Here is an 18,085-nt window from a genome sequence, read left to right on the forward strand (position 1 = left end):
GTGGCGATGTGACGGGGTCAGGAGAACGGAGTCATCCAAACGACTGAGTGGTTTTCTTTTCTACACTTTGTTCTCTTGGCCTCCAGACCCCAGCAGATCTGTTTTGTTTTCTTTCCCAGTGGCTTCATGTTTGTTTACATGGTGTGTGAGCGCAGTAGTTATTCCTGTTCACACTCTTTTTCTTGCCAAGTGTTATTGTTGGGAAATAGGAAATACCCTCTACCAAAAGGTAAAGTACTGGCTCATTAGGATTTCACACCGCTGCTTGCTCACCCAGCATGGGCAGTGAAAAACAAGCTTTTTCCTTTACTTTTCTCACGTGAAGGACCCTACTTTCCCAGCTCCATACCTGGAAATCATAGCTCTTAAACCTCTGCGGTGTCATGTCTTTATTGGTGTGTGCAAATGTGTCAGTGCAGTGTTCACGGGTACGCTGTATCACAGCTGGGCAATCAGGCCTTGTTATGTTTCACGGTGCAAAGTGTAAGACAGGAGCTCCACATGTGTTATAACAGCTGTCGTTTCTCCCTGCGGGGAGGCAACACAGTCCCAGTGTTTTGCGAAGACACTGTGCTTCGTTGCATGCGGGTCTCATCGCAGGGACGAGCAATTATTCAAGAATCAGACCGCAGTGGTTTTCCACACAGAGAGCCCACATGAGTCCAGTCTTAAAGTCTTTACACTGCTGCCCCGTCTGTCACAGAAGTCATTTAAAAATTCTTTTTTTAAATCACTGCATGGCTTCGTGCCTGCCAGGTCTCACTCAAACCTCTTGATTGTTCCTGAAGCCAGAGCTAAAAGGCACAGAGAGGCAGCCTTTGTTAATGATGCCCCAAAACTCTGGACCAGCCTCCCTGAAGCTCTGAGAGGTTCTAAATCTGTTGATGCCTTCAGACAAAATCTTAAGACACGTCTTTCTAATGTCGCTTTTTCCTGAAGTTTCTTTTCTTTTTATGTAACAGCTGTTTTCTTTTGTCTTATCCAGTTGTTTTAGTTCTACTTTATGTCATTTTATTTTTTATTTTCCTTGTTTTTACTGTTTTATCGCACGTGTAATTATTGTTTGCTTTAATATTTGCTGCTTTGTGTTGCATTTTATACATGAATTGTGCTATATAAATGAACTTTATTATCAATTTTATTATCATTATGAAGACTGACAAGACATACTCTCAACCCACTTTATCATTTTTTAAAATTGTTTTTTATATTCGACTTTTGTACAAATGAACATGTACTCCGTTTCATAGTGAGATAATGACAACTTCACCCTCGTAGAAATTTTCCTTTGACTTCAGTTTAAAACCAGCAGTTTGCGTCACTGCCCGCGCGTGACGGAGGAATCACAACAGTTGATTGAACCAATGGGACGCGGCTGTCGGAGTAACCTCGCCGTCCCATCAGTGCACAGCCCATCACAGAGCCGCTGCAGTCTGACTGGATGCTGGCTGGAAGCGAAAGCGGATGAGGGACTGCAGGAACAGGGACACATCGCGCTGCTTTCGGAAGAGTTCTGGATATAAATCACTTCATTCTGCGGACATGTTGGTGTTTATGTGAGCTTTTAGTCGTCTCTCTCTGTGTGTGCGCGCGCTGAATGACGGAAGCGTGCGCACGCCTCCAAAAAACGACAGAACTGGAAAGTTTGAATCAGCCCTGAAACTTTTCAGATCTTAGCATGAGTGGCTTGTTATGGACATCTTCGGCGAGCCGTTTCAAGCTTTGTGGCGCCTCGCTGACTTCAAGTCCTCAACTGTGACATGACATGAAACCATCAAGGAGGAACCCGGTCCAGACTGAAAGAAGAATTACAGAAGCCCAGATAAAGTCTGACATCTTTAAGATTACTTCTTCCTGGAAATGGCAAGTCGTTCCATATTGATGGAGCGGACGGTGGTTTTGATATGCAGTGCATTGATCCTAATCATCGGTTTATGTGTCGGATCTCCTAACCACAGCCGCCGGCTGGTCTGCTGGAAAGCGATCCTGAAGTGCCACGGAGAGCCGGAGTGCCATTACGCGTATGACCAGTACCTTTATGCCTGCGCGTCTGTCATCAGTGGTGACCGTAAGAAGTGCCCCAGTCACTGCATATCCTCTCTCATTCAGCTTAACCTCACCCAAAGCGGCCCAGCTCTGGAGGACTGCGACTGCGCCCTGGACCCGGTCTGCAGGAACACCAAACAAGCCATCGAGCCGTGCCTGCCGCGGACCAGCACCATGGGCTGCACCGAGGCCCGGCGGCAGTGTGAGATGGACCTGCCTTGCAGCTCTGCTATGAGGGATTATTTATTCCACTGCAGGAAACTTTTCGGGGGAGAAGGGTGCTCGGACGGGTGCCGCAGGGTGATAGCCAACATGCGCTCCATACCGAAAGCGCAGCAGCTGGACACTTGTGTGTGTGACGGCACGGAGAGGAACATATGCGAGTACCTCAAAGTCAGCATGAAAACGTTCTGCTCTGACTCTGCTGATCGGTTCGCAGGAAGCGGCTTCTCGGACTCTGAGGTGGACTTCGATTTAGATTACGTGGAAAACTCCAGTGACTCCAAACCTTGTCAGACAGTGCTCAACGTCCTGACCACCATTCTGGTTTTAACCAAATTAATCTGAAAAGCTGCCGCCATGAAGGACAGCTCGAAAGTTCTCTCTCATAGTGAGTCAACACCAGAAATGAGCTCACATCATTAGAATCTGTCTGTGCTGTAATCAGCCATGTTTGTCATGAAAAGAACATTCGGGCCAGTTAAAGTTTCTGCTGCAGATGTGCAGAAAGTCACATGTCAGGACTGTTCGCTGTTTGCAAATGAAGCCTGTGAGTTTCACACTCAAACACGTCCTGATGACGCTGAACGAGACTATTTTTGTATGTCAGCTACATGAAGATAAATTGTACAGTATATTGTATAAACTCATGTTCGTGCAAATGTTTATGAGTGACAAAAGATTTGCACTGTATGAATAGGTGAGTCACACTATTTTACTGCATTACGACCACAGAGGAAGAAGAAATGTTTTGTCTAAAAGTGCCTAAAAGTCTTTCTACTGTTCTTTTATTCACCACTATGTGACCATATCAGAGGCATGCTGTGAAAGCACAGCAATTTTCTCTTACCAGCCATACAGAGACTTTTTCCACAACCCCCTCATTAAAAACCAAAGTTGATGTAAGCCGCTGCAATGTGTCGAAATCCCGGGGCAGATGATGCATCTGAAACAAGAAGCTCTTAAGAGCGATACCCTTGACCTTGTATACATGGACGTTTGCAAAACGTATTAAGTTCTTAAAAGTGCTCAGGCAGAGAAAGACAAACTCCCCCTCCCGGGGATTCGCAGCACAAATGGAGCCAAGAGGCGTTCGGTCAGTTTGTTCATCCTCAGCCCAGGTGTGTGCTAAAGGTCTTCATGAAGACACACGGACAGAAAAACAGTAAAGACGTTTGGCTGAGTGGAGATATGAAGCGCTCCTCTGAATGTACATGCACACTAAATAAAGAAGAGTTTTACAATGATTCATCTGGAGGTTGTGTGGCTCTTTCTTTTAGTTGTTTTTTTTAAAGATTCAGGCTTCACATTGATTAAAGAAATACAAGGCAATGCTGATTCATTGACAGCAATCTCTTATTAAAGTTAATGTAAGTACTTCAGAGTGATAAGTGTCTTTTTTGGTGATTGCTCCCACTGTTTTCACTCTCTTTTTGTGATGAAAGCCTTCAACCGCTGGATCCGGGCCCAGCTTTAACACACTTATTGCGGTGCTGCTGAGAGAAAGCTATTTCAGAAGCTTGACAGTGGTTTGAACACTTTTGCAAACACAGGCCATACTTATTTTTGTGCCATATGCACCATCATGCTTGTAAAACATCCAGTAAGGGTCTTTAGCCTAAATGCTACCTCTTGAGTCACAGTTATTCTGGTATTCATGACTGAGATGCATTATTTAGGTGATAGGTGTCTACTCAGAACAGGTTATAAAACACATTTTTATCCACTTCAAAATCAGATTTTACAGTTTCTATTTTCAGTGTATGAAGAGTTTTTTGGTCAGTGATGGTACATGTGGCTGTTTACATGCTCGTGACTCATGTTATGAGTCAGTCAGCTGTCTATACTCACAAAAAAGCCTGCGCCCCCTCCTTCACTTGCCATAATGGGTCTTGAAACCATTGATGGCAGCCATGTTGCTTTTCAAGGAAAAGAGATGGGCCCTCCAGCCCATTGATTGGAGGAGAAGTCGAGTGGCACCTCTATTATGGAGATGCAAAATACACAATGGTGCAGCGGCACAATGCGGGGGCACTTCATTCACTCTTTTCCTCTGTCACCCTTTTCAGGGAGTGGGGGAGCACGTTGAGGCAGCCATCCCAGAGGAGGACAGAGGAGTTATGTGAGAAAGTTCAGCTTTATTGCTCAGCCTAACTCCTGCTAAGTCCACAGCTCAGCATTCATTTGTGCTGCAGTTCTCTCATAATTAAATGTTTAGGGGTCTTCTCTGCCTCTGACTTTATCATAGTTTGGCTGCCATGCAGTATGACTTAGCTCAGTATGAAAAACACTGGCCATCATTAGCCTTTAAACAGTCTTAAAAAGAGAAACCTGAATAATAAATCCTACAATGGCAGCGATTGTTAAAAAAATACCAACAAAGTGATGTGGTGCAGGCATTACAGGGCCTTTGTTACGAGGAGCCACTGTCACTTTAAGAGAGCAGGCCCCTTCCCCAACCATTAATAATTGTAATGCCTTTTTATTATTGTTGAGGATAATGAAGGGATGAGAATCATATGGGGCCCCAGACCATGCTTTGCCCTGAAATGTTTTCAATTAACTTTTGGCACCAGAGGGAAATAGGAATGTTGTGTTTTTTGTCCCATGCCGAAACAGAAAAGAGTCGACTGGGGCTTTGGTGCAGGGACCAGAACATCATTAAAATTGCCTCATCATAACTCAAACTGTTGTTTGGCCACCCCCTCCTCTGCCCCGCCCAGAGGCCTTCGTCCTCTAGGTTACACTAAAGAAAAGAAAAACAGGCCGCCGTATGTTAGCTCCATGTTCCAGACTATCTTCAGTCAGATTAGTGATGGATTTTTTTCTGATATTATTCTCTTCATAGTAGCACCGCTCGACACAACATGTCATTATATAATAAGCATCTGAACTGTAACTTAAGCCTTCAAAGGGATAAATTACTTGGATTCGATTCTGCGAATCAGTGAGCTGTCAGAAACTCGTTCTCTGTCCGAGCCGTGGCATCCCTCCGAAAGTCCCAGTGGAACTTTACACAACATTTTTAAAACTGCTCGGCCGCCAGACTGACTTTTCCTGTTCGGCCTATTTTGAAACTCCCTGAATAAAGAGAGCTGCTTCTAATTCAGTTGTGCTCGTGCCCGCCTCATGTTAACCCAAAGTGAGATGGAGAGAAAACAGGCCGAAACGGAGGGAGATGGGGAGACAAAATCTGAGTAATGGTGCTTTGGAAACCTTATACAGGGTCTATTATGCTTCACAGTTCATCGTAGACCTTGGAAACAGCCACCAAATGGGCCTTGTGGTGAGACTGTTTTCTCAACTTAAGAAACTCTGCTCCCTTTTTGAACCAATGGAAAGTGGCCCACAGCTGATGAGGCATCTTATTCAATCAAACACAATAAGCACAAACTGCACTTCCATGCACACAGCAGCGTAACGGTCTGATTTATGTTGCAGATGTTGTGATCATATCTTAACTCTGGATTTCTTCCTTTGTGCTCAAACAAGCTGCTGTAGCATTAATTGATGAGCCCATTGACAGTATTTGATCATCTATTGCTTGTTTTAATTATTCATGAGGGAAAAATGTCCAACTTTCTGTTTTATAGCATCACAAATGTATTACTTTTATAAGACTGAAAATGGCGACTGCTGCGATACAGATACTGGATTTCCTGTCAGTTTCCATCTGTGAGATGTTAAAACAGTTAGCTTGTTAGCTAATATTAGCCACCATAAGCTACTGCAAATCAGGCTGTACCAGCAAAACTGCAGAATATATTTAATTCAGCAATGGTGAGTTCCTTGCGAATCCGACTGTTGTTGCCTACATGGAGGATTGTGTTACTTCTTTGAAAAAGTCACGTGAGCTCAGTTTGAACCTTTTAACTTGTTGCTAGATTTGGGTTGCAGTTCAGTTTTGACCAAAGATAAACAAACTTAGCAAGAGCAAAGTGAAGTGAATAAACCCCAGTGACCCACAATAATTGGAGGGTGGGGGGTGACCCTGAGGAAGGCAGTACCCTGGGCTCTTGGAGAGGTGGGAAAGGTGGAGGAGGGGTTGATTTATGATGGAGGGTTAAAGGGGGAAGGGTCTGCTATGGGAGGGGAGCTGTGCCGGGCTGAATGTCAGGGATTTAAGCCTGTCTGAATAATGATGCAAAGAGGGAATATTTAATCAGCCAATCAGATAGATTTCCTCGATCTGCCACGGCTGCATTGGAATTGTCCTCGAGTTGCCCCCCCCCCTCCGGTTCCCTCCTGCAGCCCAGCCGAAGAGAAGTGCTGCAAAGCTTTAAGGAGCGAGAGAAGACCAGGAGGAGGGGGGAGCACAAAACGTAGCTGACAGGGGGCATAACTTCATTTCCACGGTGCTGGGACAGCTGTGTGGAGTAATCTGCCGTAGCAGCCCTCTAAAACTTCAATGCCTTTAGTGACCCAGGGAACGGGGAGGGGGCGACTCCAACTGTGTCCATGCGTTTAGGAGAGCGAGGGGGCTCCTTTCACACCCTTCCGAGGGCTTTTGTTGAAGAGTATATCCCTTACCTCTTTTTCACTGAAAGCAAGGACTATATGTTCATGAGATGAGACAACAATGGCTCACATTTTGAAAGCAAACTGGGAATTCATTTTCCAGCTTCTAGCTTGTTGTGAAGTGAGGAGTTCTGCGGCTTAAGTGAAGTTTTTATGAAGTAAAGTGAACTGAATGTTCAACACAAGATTTGCATTTGGCCGTAAAGGTGTTTCCGTCCAGCACTAAAAGCCCACAATGATCTGGTTTGAATTTATTTGGGATTGAGGAGTGTTAGCAAGTGTGTTTCCTCCATCTAATGGTGCATATTGGGGATCTATTACATGTCAGTGTCGTGAGTTTCTGGAATAGGCGTTAAAGTCCTCATTTAAGCTTAAATGTTGTTAGTTTATAGTGTGAGTAAATATTAGTGAAGAGAGAATTGGGCAGTCTATCGATGAAGAGGGGTTCATCATTTTGTGCTAACGGTCCTGTTGAAGACCGAAGAAAGAACAAAACATTTTAGACTAAGATAATGGCCTGAGGCTGCCTTGCTGTCCGGACTGAATGGGGTCTCCCCGGAGCTCAATAAGGTCCCAGAGTTTTACTCCATTATGCTGACATCCTAAAGGCCAGGGGGTACCACCCCCAGTGGTTACCTCTCAAGTATGCATTCATCAACCCCCAGTCTACACACACACACACACACACACACACACACACACACACACACACACATATAATCTTTTGGACTTTAACTGCTTAAGCGATGACAGGAGGCAATATTCACAGAAAGCAGAAAGAGAGGAAGAACAACTAATAAATACTGTGATTCCAGAAGGAAAAAACCTGCTCAGGTCATTTTAAACTAACTCACATAGTTTCACATTATATCCCAGAGTCTAATATTCAGACGTGGAAGGTGTTAGTAACTGGTTTGTTTCCTTTCAACAGTTTTTTATTACAATCTGTAAAAGCTTTTAATAATATTCAGGGCTCAACATCAGCTTTGTCCAGCGTTTGACAAGTTCCCCAATCGACCAAGAAAATCGCTTCAGAAAAAGTTTCCTAAAACAGGCAAAAAAGAAATATGCATTCTAAGCAAATTTCCCTTTTTACAGGTCTGTGCGCATTCCTGGATGTTGTGCAAGGCTGTGGCAGAACACTCACTGCTGTTTGCTCAACAAGGCATTCTCTGGCACGAGGATCTCCAGTCATGCCTGCAGTGTTGGCGCTAAATGACTGAGTTTAAATCCACGAGCAAACATAGAAATCAAAGGCTGTTAAGCTAAGCAAACATGACAGTCATCCATTTTGCCCATTGTGAGAGAAAATGGCCTGTTATTTGCTTTCTTTCCATGTAAATCGAAGACATAAATCGACGTAAGAATATATTCTGAGTTCCAGATTTACTGATGCTTCTTCCACAAAAAACTGGCTCCTTTTCCCAAAAGAGTCCAATACAGAAAATGACCAGACGTGATATGAGATTTCATTTATTGGAAATGGGAAAAGTGGAATGCACATCTAATGTCTTACATCGTGTTTATGTCCAGCACCTTAATCTCTAGTTGTCCTCTGTCAGTCCTCTCTCCATCTGGTTCTCATTTGCGCAGCACAGCCAGCTGGAATGCGTCCATGCTTTTAAAGATGAGTTATTTGCCCATTAATACATACTTGAGCCCAACACTATTTTCAGCGAACTAAAGTGGAAAGACTCATTCTTGCCTGTAGACGAAAAGTTCTTTTGGATGTAAAATAATTAAATAAGTCACGCTCTTTTTTTTCTGTCCAGGGTGTTGTGGGCTTTGAAAGACAGCACAGATGTTTGAGTGAAATGGTTTTGAGATGTTTTTAATGAGATTTGTTGTATAATAATGGAGCATCATTAAAATGTTGCTTTCATTTCACTTAAAGGGATAGTTTGGGTTTTTGAAATGGGTTTATATGAGATACTTATCGATAGTCAGTGTATTACCTACAGCAGATGGTGGTCGACAATCCCCCAGGTTTTGTTTTATCAACCTAAAACAAGAACCCTCCAAATCCACCAGACTCCTTTGACAAAAACTGTAATTTTACAGAGTTGCACCAAAATGACTCACCAATTGTTAGATCAGCAACTCCCGCATTCTGTGAGGTAAAATCCCTGTTTTTTCAAAGGAGTCTGGTGGTGTTGAAGGAAGAATAAATGGAAAGAACGGCTTCAGTGTCTGCTTGAAAGATTTTCTGTCTCTTCAAAAAACCAGAAAAATCCCTTTAAGTGAAATGAAAGAGGGAAATGTTTCTAACTTTTGGTGCTGTGTTAAAGACTTGTGTGCCGGGGAACAATGGATCCTTTAAGATTCCCAGAGAAAAGTGTGTAATCCATCCAGTGTTTAATCCATGCATACATATTTACAAGATGACATATTTAAATCACAAAAAAAAATGTATTATGAGCTATAATATCCATTATCAACCTCTAGATGGCTCTGTTCTTCTCAGCATACAACAACAAAACTGCTCAGGACTTTAGATCTTTAGCTTTTAGACATCGCTTGTGTGTGTCCAGTGTGTGTGTCAGAGAAGGATATTGTTTGTTAAATGATCATTAATGTGTTTAGCAGTACTCTTCACTGCTGGTGTCTCCTCTGCACACAGCTCCAACGAGCCCGTCTGTGTTGCAGCTACGTGTCCTGGTGCGCTTCGCCGCATTACAGCTGGACCAGCTTGACCAGCACGACCAGTTACCTTCCTGGATGACAGTAGGTCTTGTACCTGCAAAACATTGTCCAAATAAACACATGAAAGAAGAATGGCCTGAAGTCATATGAATGGCTGTTGGTGTGGTGGGATACTGTATCGTATGGAACACTCTTTGCTCTTACCTGGAGTTCGAGTTTTATCACCCTTGAAGTTTTGGCAGCCCAGGCCTTCGAATAGGTGAGAACACAAACATATACACTTTCCGTCCAGCAGAGTAAGAGTGCCTCCGTTTTGACAAGGTTTACACTTGCACACGTTGTACTCGGCCACATAGTCGGCTATGGCCTGCTTCAGGTTGGCTAGCCTGGAGTTAGCGTCCGGCATGTCTAACGGAACTAGCATATAGATGGGCTCAGGCTGTCAGGACAAACAGAATAAGCTCATTATTTCTCTTGCTGGAATAAGATACCAAAAAAATGATTTCACAACATCTTTCATTTGCCTCATATCTTATAACAAGACTTCAAACAGAAGTCGTGAGCTCCTGGTTACGACTTGAGGCGTGGTGTGCACAACATGCTTGAGGTTCAAGTGGTTAAGTCATGTTGACATCACTGCTAGGCAATGGCAACTAGGATGTCACTGTTGGTGCCCAGAAGCCACTGAGGCGAACGAGTGGGGATTGCAATGCAAAGGCTACAGCCATGCTAGGAGCTCTGTAAGGCTGTATTTAGCACAGCAGTGCTTTGAGCTAAATGCTAAAACCATAATGCTAGCATGCTCATAACATCAATCTCGATATCCTGATATTTAGCAGGTATGTTTTTCACCATTTCTGTTTGATAATTAGCAATATTGGACAGATGAAAATTTTTACCCAAATCCACCATTAAAAGCCAAAAAAATGTGAACTTTAAGATCACTGGAGTCATTACGATACATCATGTGGGCGCCATGAATGTGTGTACCAATTTTGAGCCAATTAATCAGGTAGATTTTTAGAAATATTTGACAGGGTAAGTGAAACTGTCGGCCTGCTGGTGGCGCTAGATGAAAACTGAGGGGATCAGTCATTTAGATAAGCTATTCGGGTATTTCAGCGGTGGACTGACAATCCACTGACCCACCAGCAGACATTTTCATACCACTAACATTGCTAAAAAAAAAAAAAAGAAAAAAAAAAAAAGCCCACTGTCATCACAGTGTGACGCCTGATGTTGTTACAGCTTCACTGCCAATCAATCAATCAAACCTACCTCACTGTTAATCAGTGCAGGGGCGTCAGTGATGGTCCGGGCCCAGCCCTGATATGTAGCGATGTCCATCACGCCATCCTTATCCAATTTTGCCCTCATAGTAACAGCACTTTCTAGAGTACCTCCTTTGACTGATGTCATCACCTTGTCCACCACTGCTTTTCCATGAGTTTCTCCTGTGTTGCAACAGGGGACAATGTTTTAGAGACTTTCCACAAATGCTACTTCACAGTATCTGTGCCTGATGTCCTCATAAGAAAAGATAGGTTATGCTTTAAAGGTTAAGTTCAGACTAGCTTAATACAATCTTGCCCAGTCTTTTTCAAATAAAACGTGTGTTTCCCAAGACAGCTGTTCCTCACTGGGCTGCAGTGAAGACTCGTATTAGTCGTGCCTGAATTCAAGAATGCAATTTTGCATCAAACAAGGTGGTGTTGTGTCCCCAGTGTCTTACAGTGTAGTCATGTCACAAAGGAATTGTTTCATGGACAGCATGCTGAGGAGGAGTGACTGTTATTAACTCTTTCAGTGGCATGTGAGCATTGTATTGAGATAGACTTGAGAATCTTCACCTTTCCTTTGAGTATTAACATTCTAATCTTTGTGTATCAGTGTGATTAGGTAAGACAGTGAGATCGAACCTTGGCTTTTCGTTGTTATATTTTCACAACCGTCTTTCTTGTAGTGTGCTTTTCCATCAGTCAGAGATGTGCCACCAAAGTCTGCTGAGATGCCCATTTTGACGCATTCTTGAATCTTCCTCTCTGTCAGATCTGTAAGAAGCACAAGGAATAGAGGATGAGTGCTTAGAACCTTGAATTGTGACAATTCAAAGAGACACTTGGTGGGGTTACACGTACTTTTCGCCTTAATGGTGTCCTGATTGAGAACATAGATCAACTCATATTCGCCGCCAGACTTCCCGTTTTTGGTGTAGTGGGTTCCGTAATCCTCCAGGAAGGCAAAATAAATACCCTTCTCATACTCCAAAGGCAAAGATTTGACATGCTCCAGAAATTCTTCGGCCAGACGGAGGTCACGGGATCGCAGCCTGTAGGTGCTCAGCTGTACTCTGCCCTTCACCCGCATGAAGCTTTTGTTCTGAGTGTGCAGGAGAGAAATATTAAGAAATACAGTTGCATATGGTTTGCATATTTTGAGATTGCACTGGTTACAGTTTTGTCTTTGCTGCGTGTCTTTGTACAAATTGAAATGTGAATGACTTGCCTCTGGCTGACATTTACCTGAATGTTGGTTAACTCTGACATCTCCTTAATCATTGTTTTCTTCTCATATTGATGCTCTAAATTCAAATTTAGAGAAATATTCGACATGGATTTTTCAGTTGGTTTGAATTTGAAGGAAAGTCCAGCGTCGACTTTAATGCTCATCTCTTTCAGCATTTCCCTCAGGAGGCTGTGTGAGTCCTCATAGATTTCTCTGGAAACGGTTTCCTCCACCAGAGTCTAGAAGGACAGGATGCCAAAGTGTACAGGGACAGAATTTTCAGTATCCTCGCTGACATATGCTGTATCTTCATCATCATTTTACTGTGACAGTCCTGGCTAACCTCATAGTTGAGCACACCGACGTTCCAGGGAAGCCTGTCGTGGCGTCCAGTGTTTGGATTCCTCACTCGATGACACATCCCGTTGAAATAATCATTGTTGAAGGGGTTTATTCGAGGATCTGCACCCAAGATGTTGATTCTGGTGCAAAGATACAAAGACCACTTTTCAGACTATTAACAGTATTATGTCTACTTAGATGAAATTCAAACATTTGAAGAGCACTTGATTATACTACTCATATATGGTTAGTGATTTACGATAGACTATTAGCAGCAGTTATGTTACCGCCTGGAGATGATTAGCTTAGCTTAACATACAGCCTGCAAGGGGAAACAGCTTGCCTCGACTTGTGTTAAAAGGTTAAGGAAATCTGAGATGTTAATTAGTGAGGGTTAGAAGTGCTGATTTCTTTAACCTTTGGACAGAGTCAGGCTAGCTGTTTCCCCCTGCTTCCAATCGTTATGCTAAGCTAATCTAAAGTAGTTGGGTCTAGCTTCATTTTTAGCATACAGACATGAGATTGATAATATTGTTCTCGTCTTCCAAAATGTCAACCTATTCTTTAAAATATTATTCAAGCACAAAACAGATCATTTTATTGTTAACAACTCAGATAATTCAAGAAAGCATCTCCTCTAAATGCTGCTTTGTTCAATATTTGTTGTGTATTGTCACCATGAATGGGCTGATGTGTCGTCCTGGTGTAAGTGCTCTGTGCTGGGTCTTTAATAATTCACTGTTACCCATATCCTGCTGTTCTGCCTTGCTCATTGCTGTCCAGAACTGTTGTACCACAGGGTTTACGGCCAGGATCGCAGTCCTCATCTGATCCATCCTCACAGTCATAGTCCCCATTGCACATTAACCTCTTCTTGATGCAAGAACCTGCAAAAAAATAGGTGTTAGACTGATTGGGCCTAAAATAATGAAGAGAAAGTTACTGTGGGTGACCGAAAAGAAGCTGAAGTACCTGACTCGCACTGGAAATCTGTGCCGGAGCACACAGGGGGAGGTGGTGCTTCACATCCTGCCTCGGCTTGACAGAACTCCCTGTCTCCTAGTGATCCCTGGCAGGACTGGCCAGCAAACTGGCCAAACACTTCTGCACTTCGAGATCGCCTCTGAGGGTCAGAAATAATATCACAAATGATTGTTAAACATCTGTACTTTCCTACAAAGGCATAAAGCAGCAACTAGAGAAACGGCCAAATTGTTTAATAAACATATAAGCTGGAAAACCTTCATTTGTGGCTGACTGTCACAGGTATTTTATGTATGGACACCGAGAGGGCAAAGGGGAAATGCGCTCTCATTTTTTCTTCACCCTTCTTGGCCTTTTGGATGAATGAGCTAGTTTAATAAACTAATCTTTAATTAAATACATTAATTGAGGCGTAATTACTGCATTTTGCATTTACAGGTCAGTGCAGTTTGGCACATGCTAGCTTGTATGGTATTGTGATTGGTTGAGTTTTTAGTTACTGGCGTCGACCAAAGTTTTAACGGACTCACTCTGGTTTTCGTGCAAGGATCACAAGAACTCCACTCAGACCAGCGGCTCCAAACACAATCTACTGCTGGTGGATCAGGAAGCTCCACTCCCCTGAAACACACATTTAATGTGATGAAACTCTCTGTCCAGTTTCAAATCCTTCGTAAGCGAATCAAAACATCGTCCTTGCTTATTGTGTAAATGAAATATGAAATATACATACATTCCTTCTTCAAGAAGCACCAGAGTCAGACACAGGGCGCAGACGCCCAGCTGGAGAGCAACCTCAATCCTCATGATGGACCTTTGAAAAGACACATTATGTTGTCTGTCTGTCCCTATTTAGTCTTTCAAGCTGCATCTCTGTTAATTATTATCCAACTGCAAAAGGGCCATGTTGTCTTCAAAGTCAATAATTTGGATTTCAGGTGCAGCAATGTTGATTCAGTGCTTGGAAACTCCCAAACCAGAGCTGACAGTGTTTGTTTGAATAAAACATCTTACTCATCCAGTCAGTGTATTTTGTCCTTCACAGTGTGAGCGAAGCCTCTCAAAAGCATAATAATGAATAAAAGATGATTCATTTCTTCTCATCATCTCTGCAAAACTGTTATGTTACTGCTATTGAACCATTATGTTTTAGTTTTAGTTAAGCACTTATCCATTGGTTGAAAGTACACTTTTACTAAAATCAGATAAAATAAATTCACACAGATGAAGAAAATGTTCATGTTGTAATAGACTGTAGTCTACTCCGAGTTACCTGAAACCACCAAAGCATCAAACATGAAACCCCGTAGAAGTGGGACAAATAAATCATCCCTGTTTTCTGGAAATTAAGTTTACATACAACTCATTTGCAACAGCAAATACATTTTGTGGTAAACATAACTCTGAACAAATTAAGTTTTCTGTTAACAAATGTTGTTAATTGACGTACCTGGGAAGTCGCAAAAAAAGTTGATACTGAACAAATATTCACTGACATCACATTTTATTTTGTTTTCCACCAAAATAAGCAATCTTGCAATGCACTGTCCACTCAGTCACTCAGTATGCACTGAGGAAACTGACTCTCTTATTAGTACTGTCAAGCCTTTCTTTTAGTGCATACACTCTGTTTATGCACAAGGCCAAAGGTCATTTCTTGTGTTTTAGTGTATTAATTGGAGATACTTTGTTCATTTCTGAGTTTCCAGGATTATGCAATCGCTCAGGCCAGTTCACAGCAAAGCAGAGCAAATATTTACAGAGGCAGTCGTAATACACTGCCAGGCAGCATGGTACATTCAGGTCACCGTCTGAGATTGGGAAACTGAGCGGAGCTGCATCAAAATTCAAGCACACACACGCTCACTGCAACTGTCAGCATCAAAGGTATTTGTTAAACTATTGTGTGCGTGTGTGTGTGTGTGTGTGTGTGTGTGTGACAGATTTCCTCCTGCACAGGTTTGCTGAGCGAGTGCTGAAGTGCAGCTCTTTGTCCACAAGATGGCAACATCGAACAGATAACAGCAGTGTTTAGTATCGCGTGTCCATGGCTTACACTCCCTCACTGCTCATGCAGAGAGTGAAGGAACACACCAGTATAGAAACTATATCCATTTATATGCCTACACCTTCACTAAATTCTCTCTCTGACGAGTAAAGCACTGTTTTCTTTTAGGAATACATTCAAACAAGCCTTACATAATGCACAGGAAGTTTTAAACTGCCACAGCTAACGATCTGTCATGTGATCTGAGAGGCTTTTGCTGAGTCTGCAGTACTTTGTTCTTCAAAAAGAGGGAGAGCAGTGTGTATAAATGACAGAAAAGGGAAAACAGAGCACTTCTCAGTGTGGAGGGATGAAAACAGCAGCGAGTTTAAAAGCTGACTGGATTTATTAGGATTATGATCAAACTAGCTAATCATTCACAATCAGGTGAATCATTATTCATGGATGCAGAGGTTTGACAAATCAGCTGCTTGTATCCATCTGAGAGAGTAAAACTGCATTCGGCACGCTGACAAGTTATTTCTGCTGACTTAAATAAACAGTCGGACTATTCCCTGATGTCTCCAAAGTCAATGTGGGGGCTGCCCTGTCCTGGTTCTTCCCCTGTATCTGCAAGCAGAGCTGGGGTAGTCTAGGGGCTATGTGGTCATGGCCCGCCAGAGAGGCACAAATATGTGCTTAGGTCACCACTTTCACGAGGTTCGGCAGCTTCCTCCCAGCTTTCTCAGGAAACCAGAGGGTAGGTAAGGTGCTTGGCCAATATTTCTCCTGACTAGAAAGACTTCCTGTTTTTTGGGGAGGAGGTTGGAAACGCTTGTGGAACAGCCTGTTGCACCGCTTTACTGTAATTTGCACACTACATCCTATGGAATTTGTCATCACATGCAGCAGAATGTGATGATCTTGCTTGCCCTGCGTTGCTGAAACGGTCAAGAGCAGCGAAGGCAGTTAAGAGTTAAATGAACAGAGAAGATAAAATCTGAGACTGCCTCAATTATGGACTGGAGATACTGTAAGTGGCTATCTTAGGTTCTGGTTGTGGTGGCAGCCAGTTCCAGGATTCACGCCCTAAATGCTTGATGTTTGGATTATGGCCTTCCTGTCATAAACTGGAAAGGACACTTCCCATTAGATTGTCTCAGTCAGCATTCTATCATAAAAATAAATCCTCTGATGTGTGTGTGCTGACTTGTGCCATCTGCAGTCTGGGTGTCCCGTACTTTTCCTTTTCCTACCAGAAAGATTCACATGAGTAAGTAGCATCCAACATGTCCTCCTGAATGCAAGTGTGCGGTTGCATTGGGTGTGCCACTGATCCAAACAGACAATGAATCACGTTCGGAGGAACAGGGAACCATAATTTTAACCCAGCGTCATCAGACGGTGATGCTGGACACGTCATTGATGGGAAAGGTTAGCAGTATGAGTAAACCCTGATTTTATGCGTGTGTGAATATTGCTACATTCATGCATATGAGCAAACTTATAAGACATAAATCAGTATATTAACTGCCAGATGTTATATGTTATATGCCAGATGTGATGCAGAAACAGCTCTTAACTTCTGTCTGTGTGTTGATGCTGAACAGATAAACACATGGGATTCTGCAATTACAAACAAAAGACTGGTAATATTTAATACAGGTTTATGAAAACTATCATCCTCGTGGTTTGACTGAAGGGGAAAACAGACTCTTAGCCGGTCAGTAATCTGGCTTCTGAGGGGCTCATCTCCTAAAAACCAGTCACTGTCAGCAGAACACAGGATGCAAAGGCAGGAAGGACGTCCTTCCTCTGTCCCTTTATCTCTCACTTTTCAGCGCCCAGCCGACAACATGCAGTATATTGTAAAGTACATGTCTTTAATATCAAAAGAGATGATTTTGTACGTCTGTTTGCAGAACTATGATTAGATATGACTAGAATCTGGGTTGAAGTAAGAGATGCTTTGTTACATCAGGCTGTTCTCATGTTATGGTTGGTTGGCTCTGCAGCTTAGTTTTTTACTCCAAAATATCAGATTTTATTTGTTGGAACAACTTTGCTTGAGTTGAGGTTGGGGGATCAGATATTCTTCCTCTTGGCACTGATGCTCCACTGTATTTGTCTCTTAAAATGTCTTATCCAAGGAAATAAAAATCAAACACCAAAGTTGTGTATTTGACAGGTGGAATCTGGAAGCTAACACACAGATGCCAAAAACTGCCGTTCCTCAAATGGCCACTTGAGGCTGGCTCCAAAAGTCAGTCAATCCCCATAGACCCCCAAATTAAAATGTCCAATTTTACAGTAGAGTTGAGCATGTTTACAGCCTGGTACAAAAAGCAGTTTTGGTCTCTAAAGCTAATTTCCTTGTTCATGACAACCGCTTTAAATCATGCATAATTATGGGCATGGCAGCTTCAAATGACAGCTAGCGGCTAGGTTTCAGCAACCAGACTTCATTCAACCTGCCCCAGCTTCACCCACGCTCCACCTCTGTGCCCAACAGTTTAAAGGGTCAGCCAAAAAAAAAAAAAAAGTTTCTCACACACAACTAGTCCTGTCTGACCGTGCAAATAGTTTGATTTCTTATAGAATTTCATCAGAAACAGCATATATGCAACACTTTCTGCTGTTTAACCAATAAGCTCCAGCATGCTGCCAACAGAAACATCATGACAAACCTGTAGCGCTGTCAGGCCGTCAGCTGATTTCTCACTGGACTGCAGCCAGACAGACATCACGGTGACAGCTGTGGGATGTTTCTCTGGAGTTTAAGTTACCATCAGCCATTCAAAAGTTGTCTGACATGGAAATTATAATTATCAAGGGATGGAT

The 18,085-nt window shown here is 42.8% G+C and overlaps 2 protein-coding genes across 2 annotated transcripts; one reads left to right on the forward strand and one right to left on the reverse strand.

Moving 5' to 3' along the window:
• Positions 1-1,438: 1,438 nt before the first annotated feature.
• gas1b (growth arrest-specific 1b) lies at positions 1,439-3,491 on the forward strand. Its single transcript, XM_076758294.1, has one exon. It carries the CDS (start codon positions 1,861-1,863, stop codon positions 2,611-2,613), a length of 753 nt encoding a protein of 250 aa, XP_076614409.1. The 5' UTR covers positions 1,439-1,860; the 3' UTR covers positions 2,614-3,491.
• A 4,915-nt stretch (positions 3,492-8,406) lies between these two features.
• Positions 8,407-15,058, reverse strand: c9 (complement component 9). Its single transcript, XM_076758210.1, has 12 exons — positions 14,708-15,058; positions 13,991-14,071; positions 13,788-13,878; positions 13,246-13,396; positions 13,019-13,160; positions 12,275-12,413; positions 11,949-12,170; positions 11,565-11,805; positions 11,346-11,477; positions 10,705-10,880; positions 9,631-9,865; positions 8,407-9,520 (listed from the first exon to the last, which is right to left on the reverse strand). The coding sequence occupies exons 2-12, from the start codon at positions 14,062-14,064 to the stop codon at positions 9,363-9,365; spliced, it is 1,761 nt and encodes a 586-aa protein (XP_076614325.1). The 5' UTR covers positions 14,065-14,071; positions 14,708-15,058; the 3' UTR covers positions 8,407-9,362.
• Between the last annotated feature and the right edge of the window lie 3,027 nt (positions 15,059-18,085).

Source organism: Chaetodon auriga, chromosome 19, assembly GCF_051107435.1.
Source record: "Chaetodon auriga isolate fChaAug3 chromosome 19, fChaAug3.hap1, whole genome shotgun sequence".
NCBI lineage: Eukaryota > Metazoa > Chordata > Actinopteri > Chaetodontiformes > Chaetodontidae > Chaetodon > Chaetodon auriga.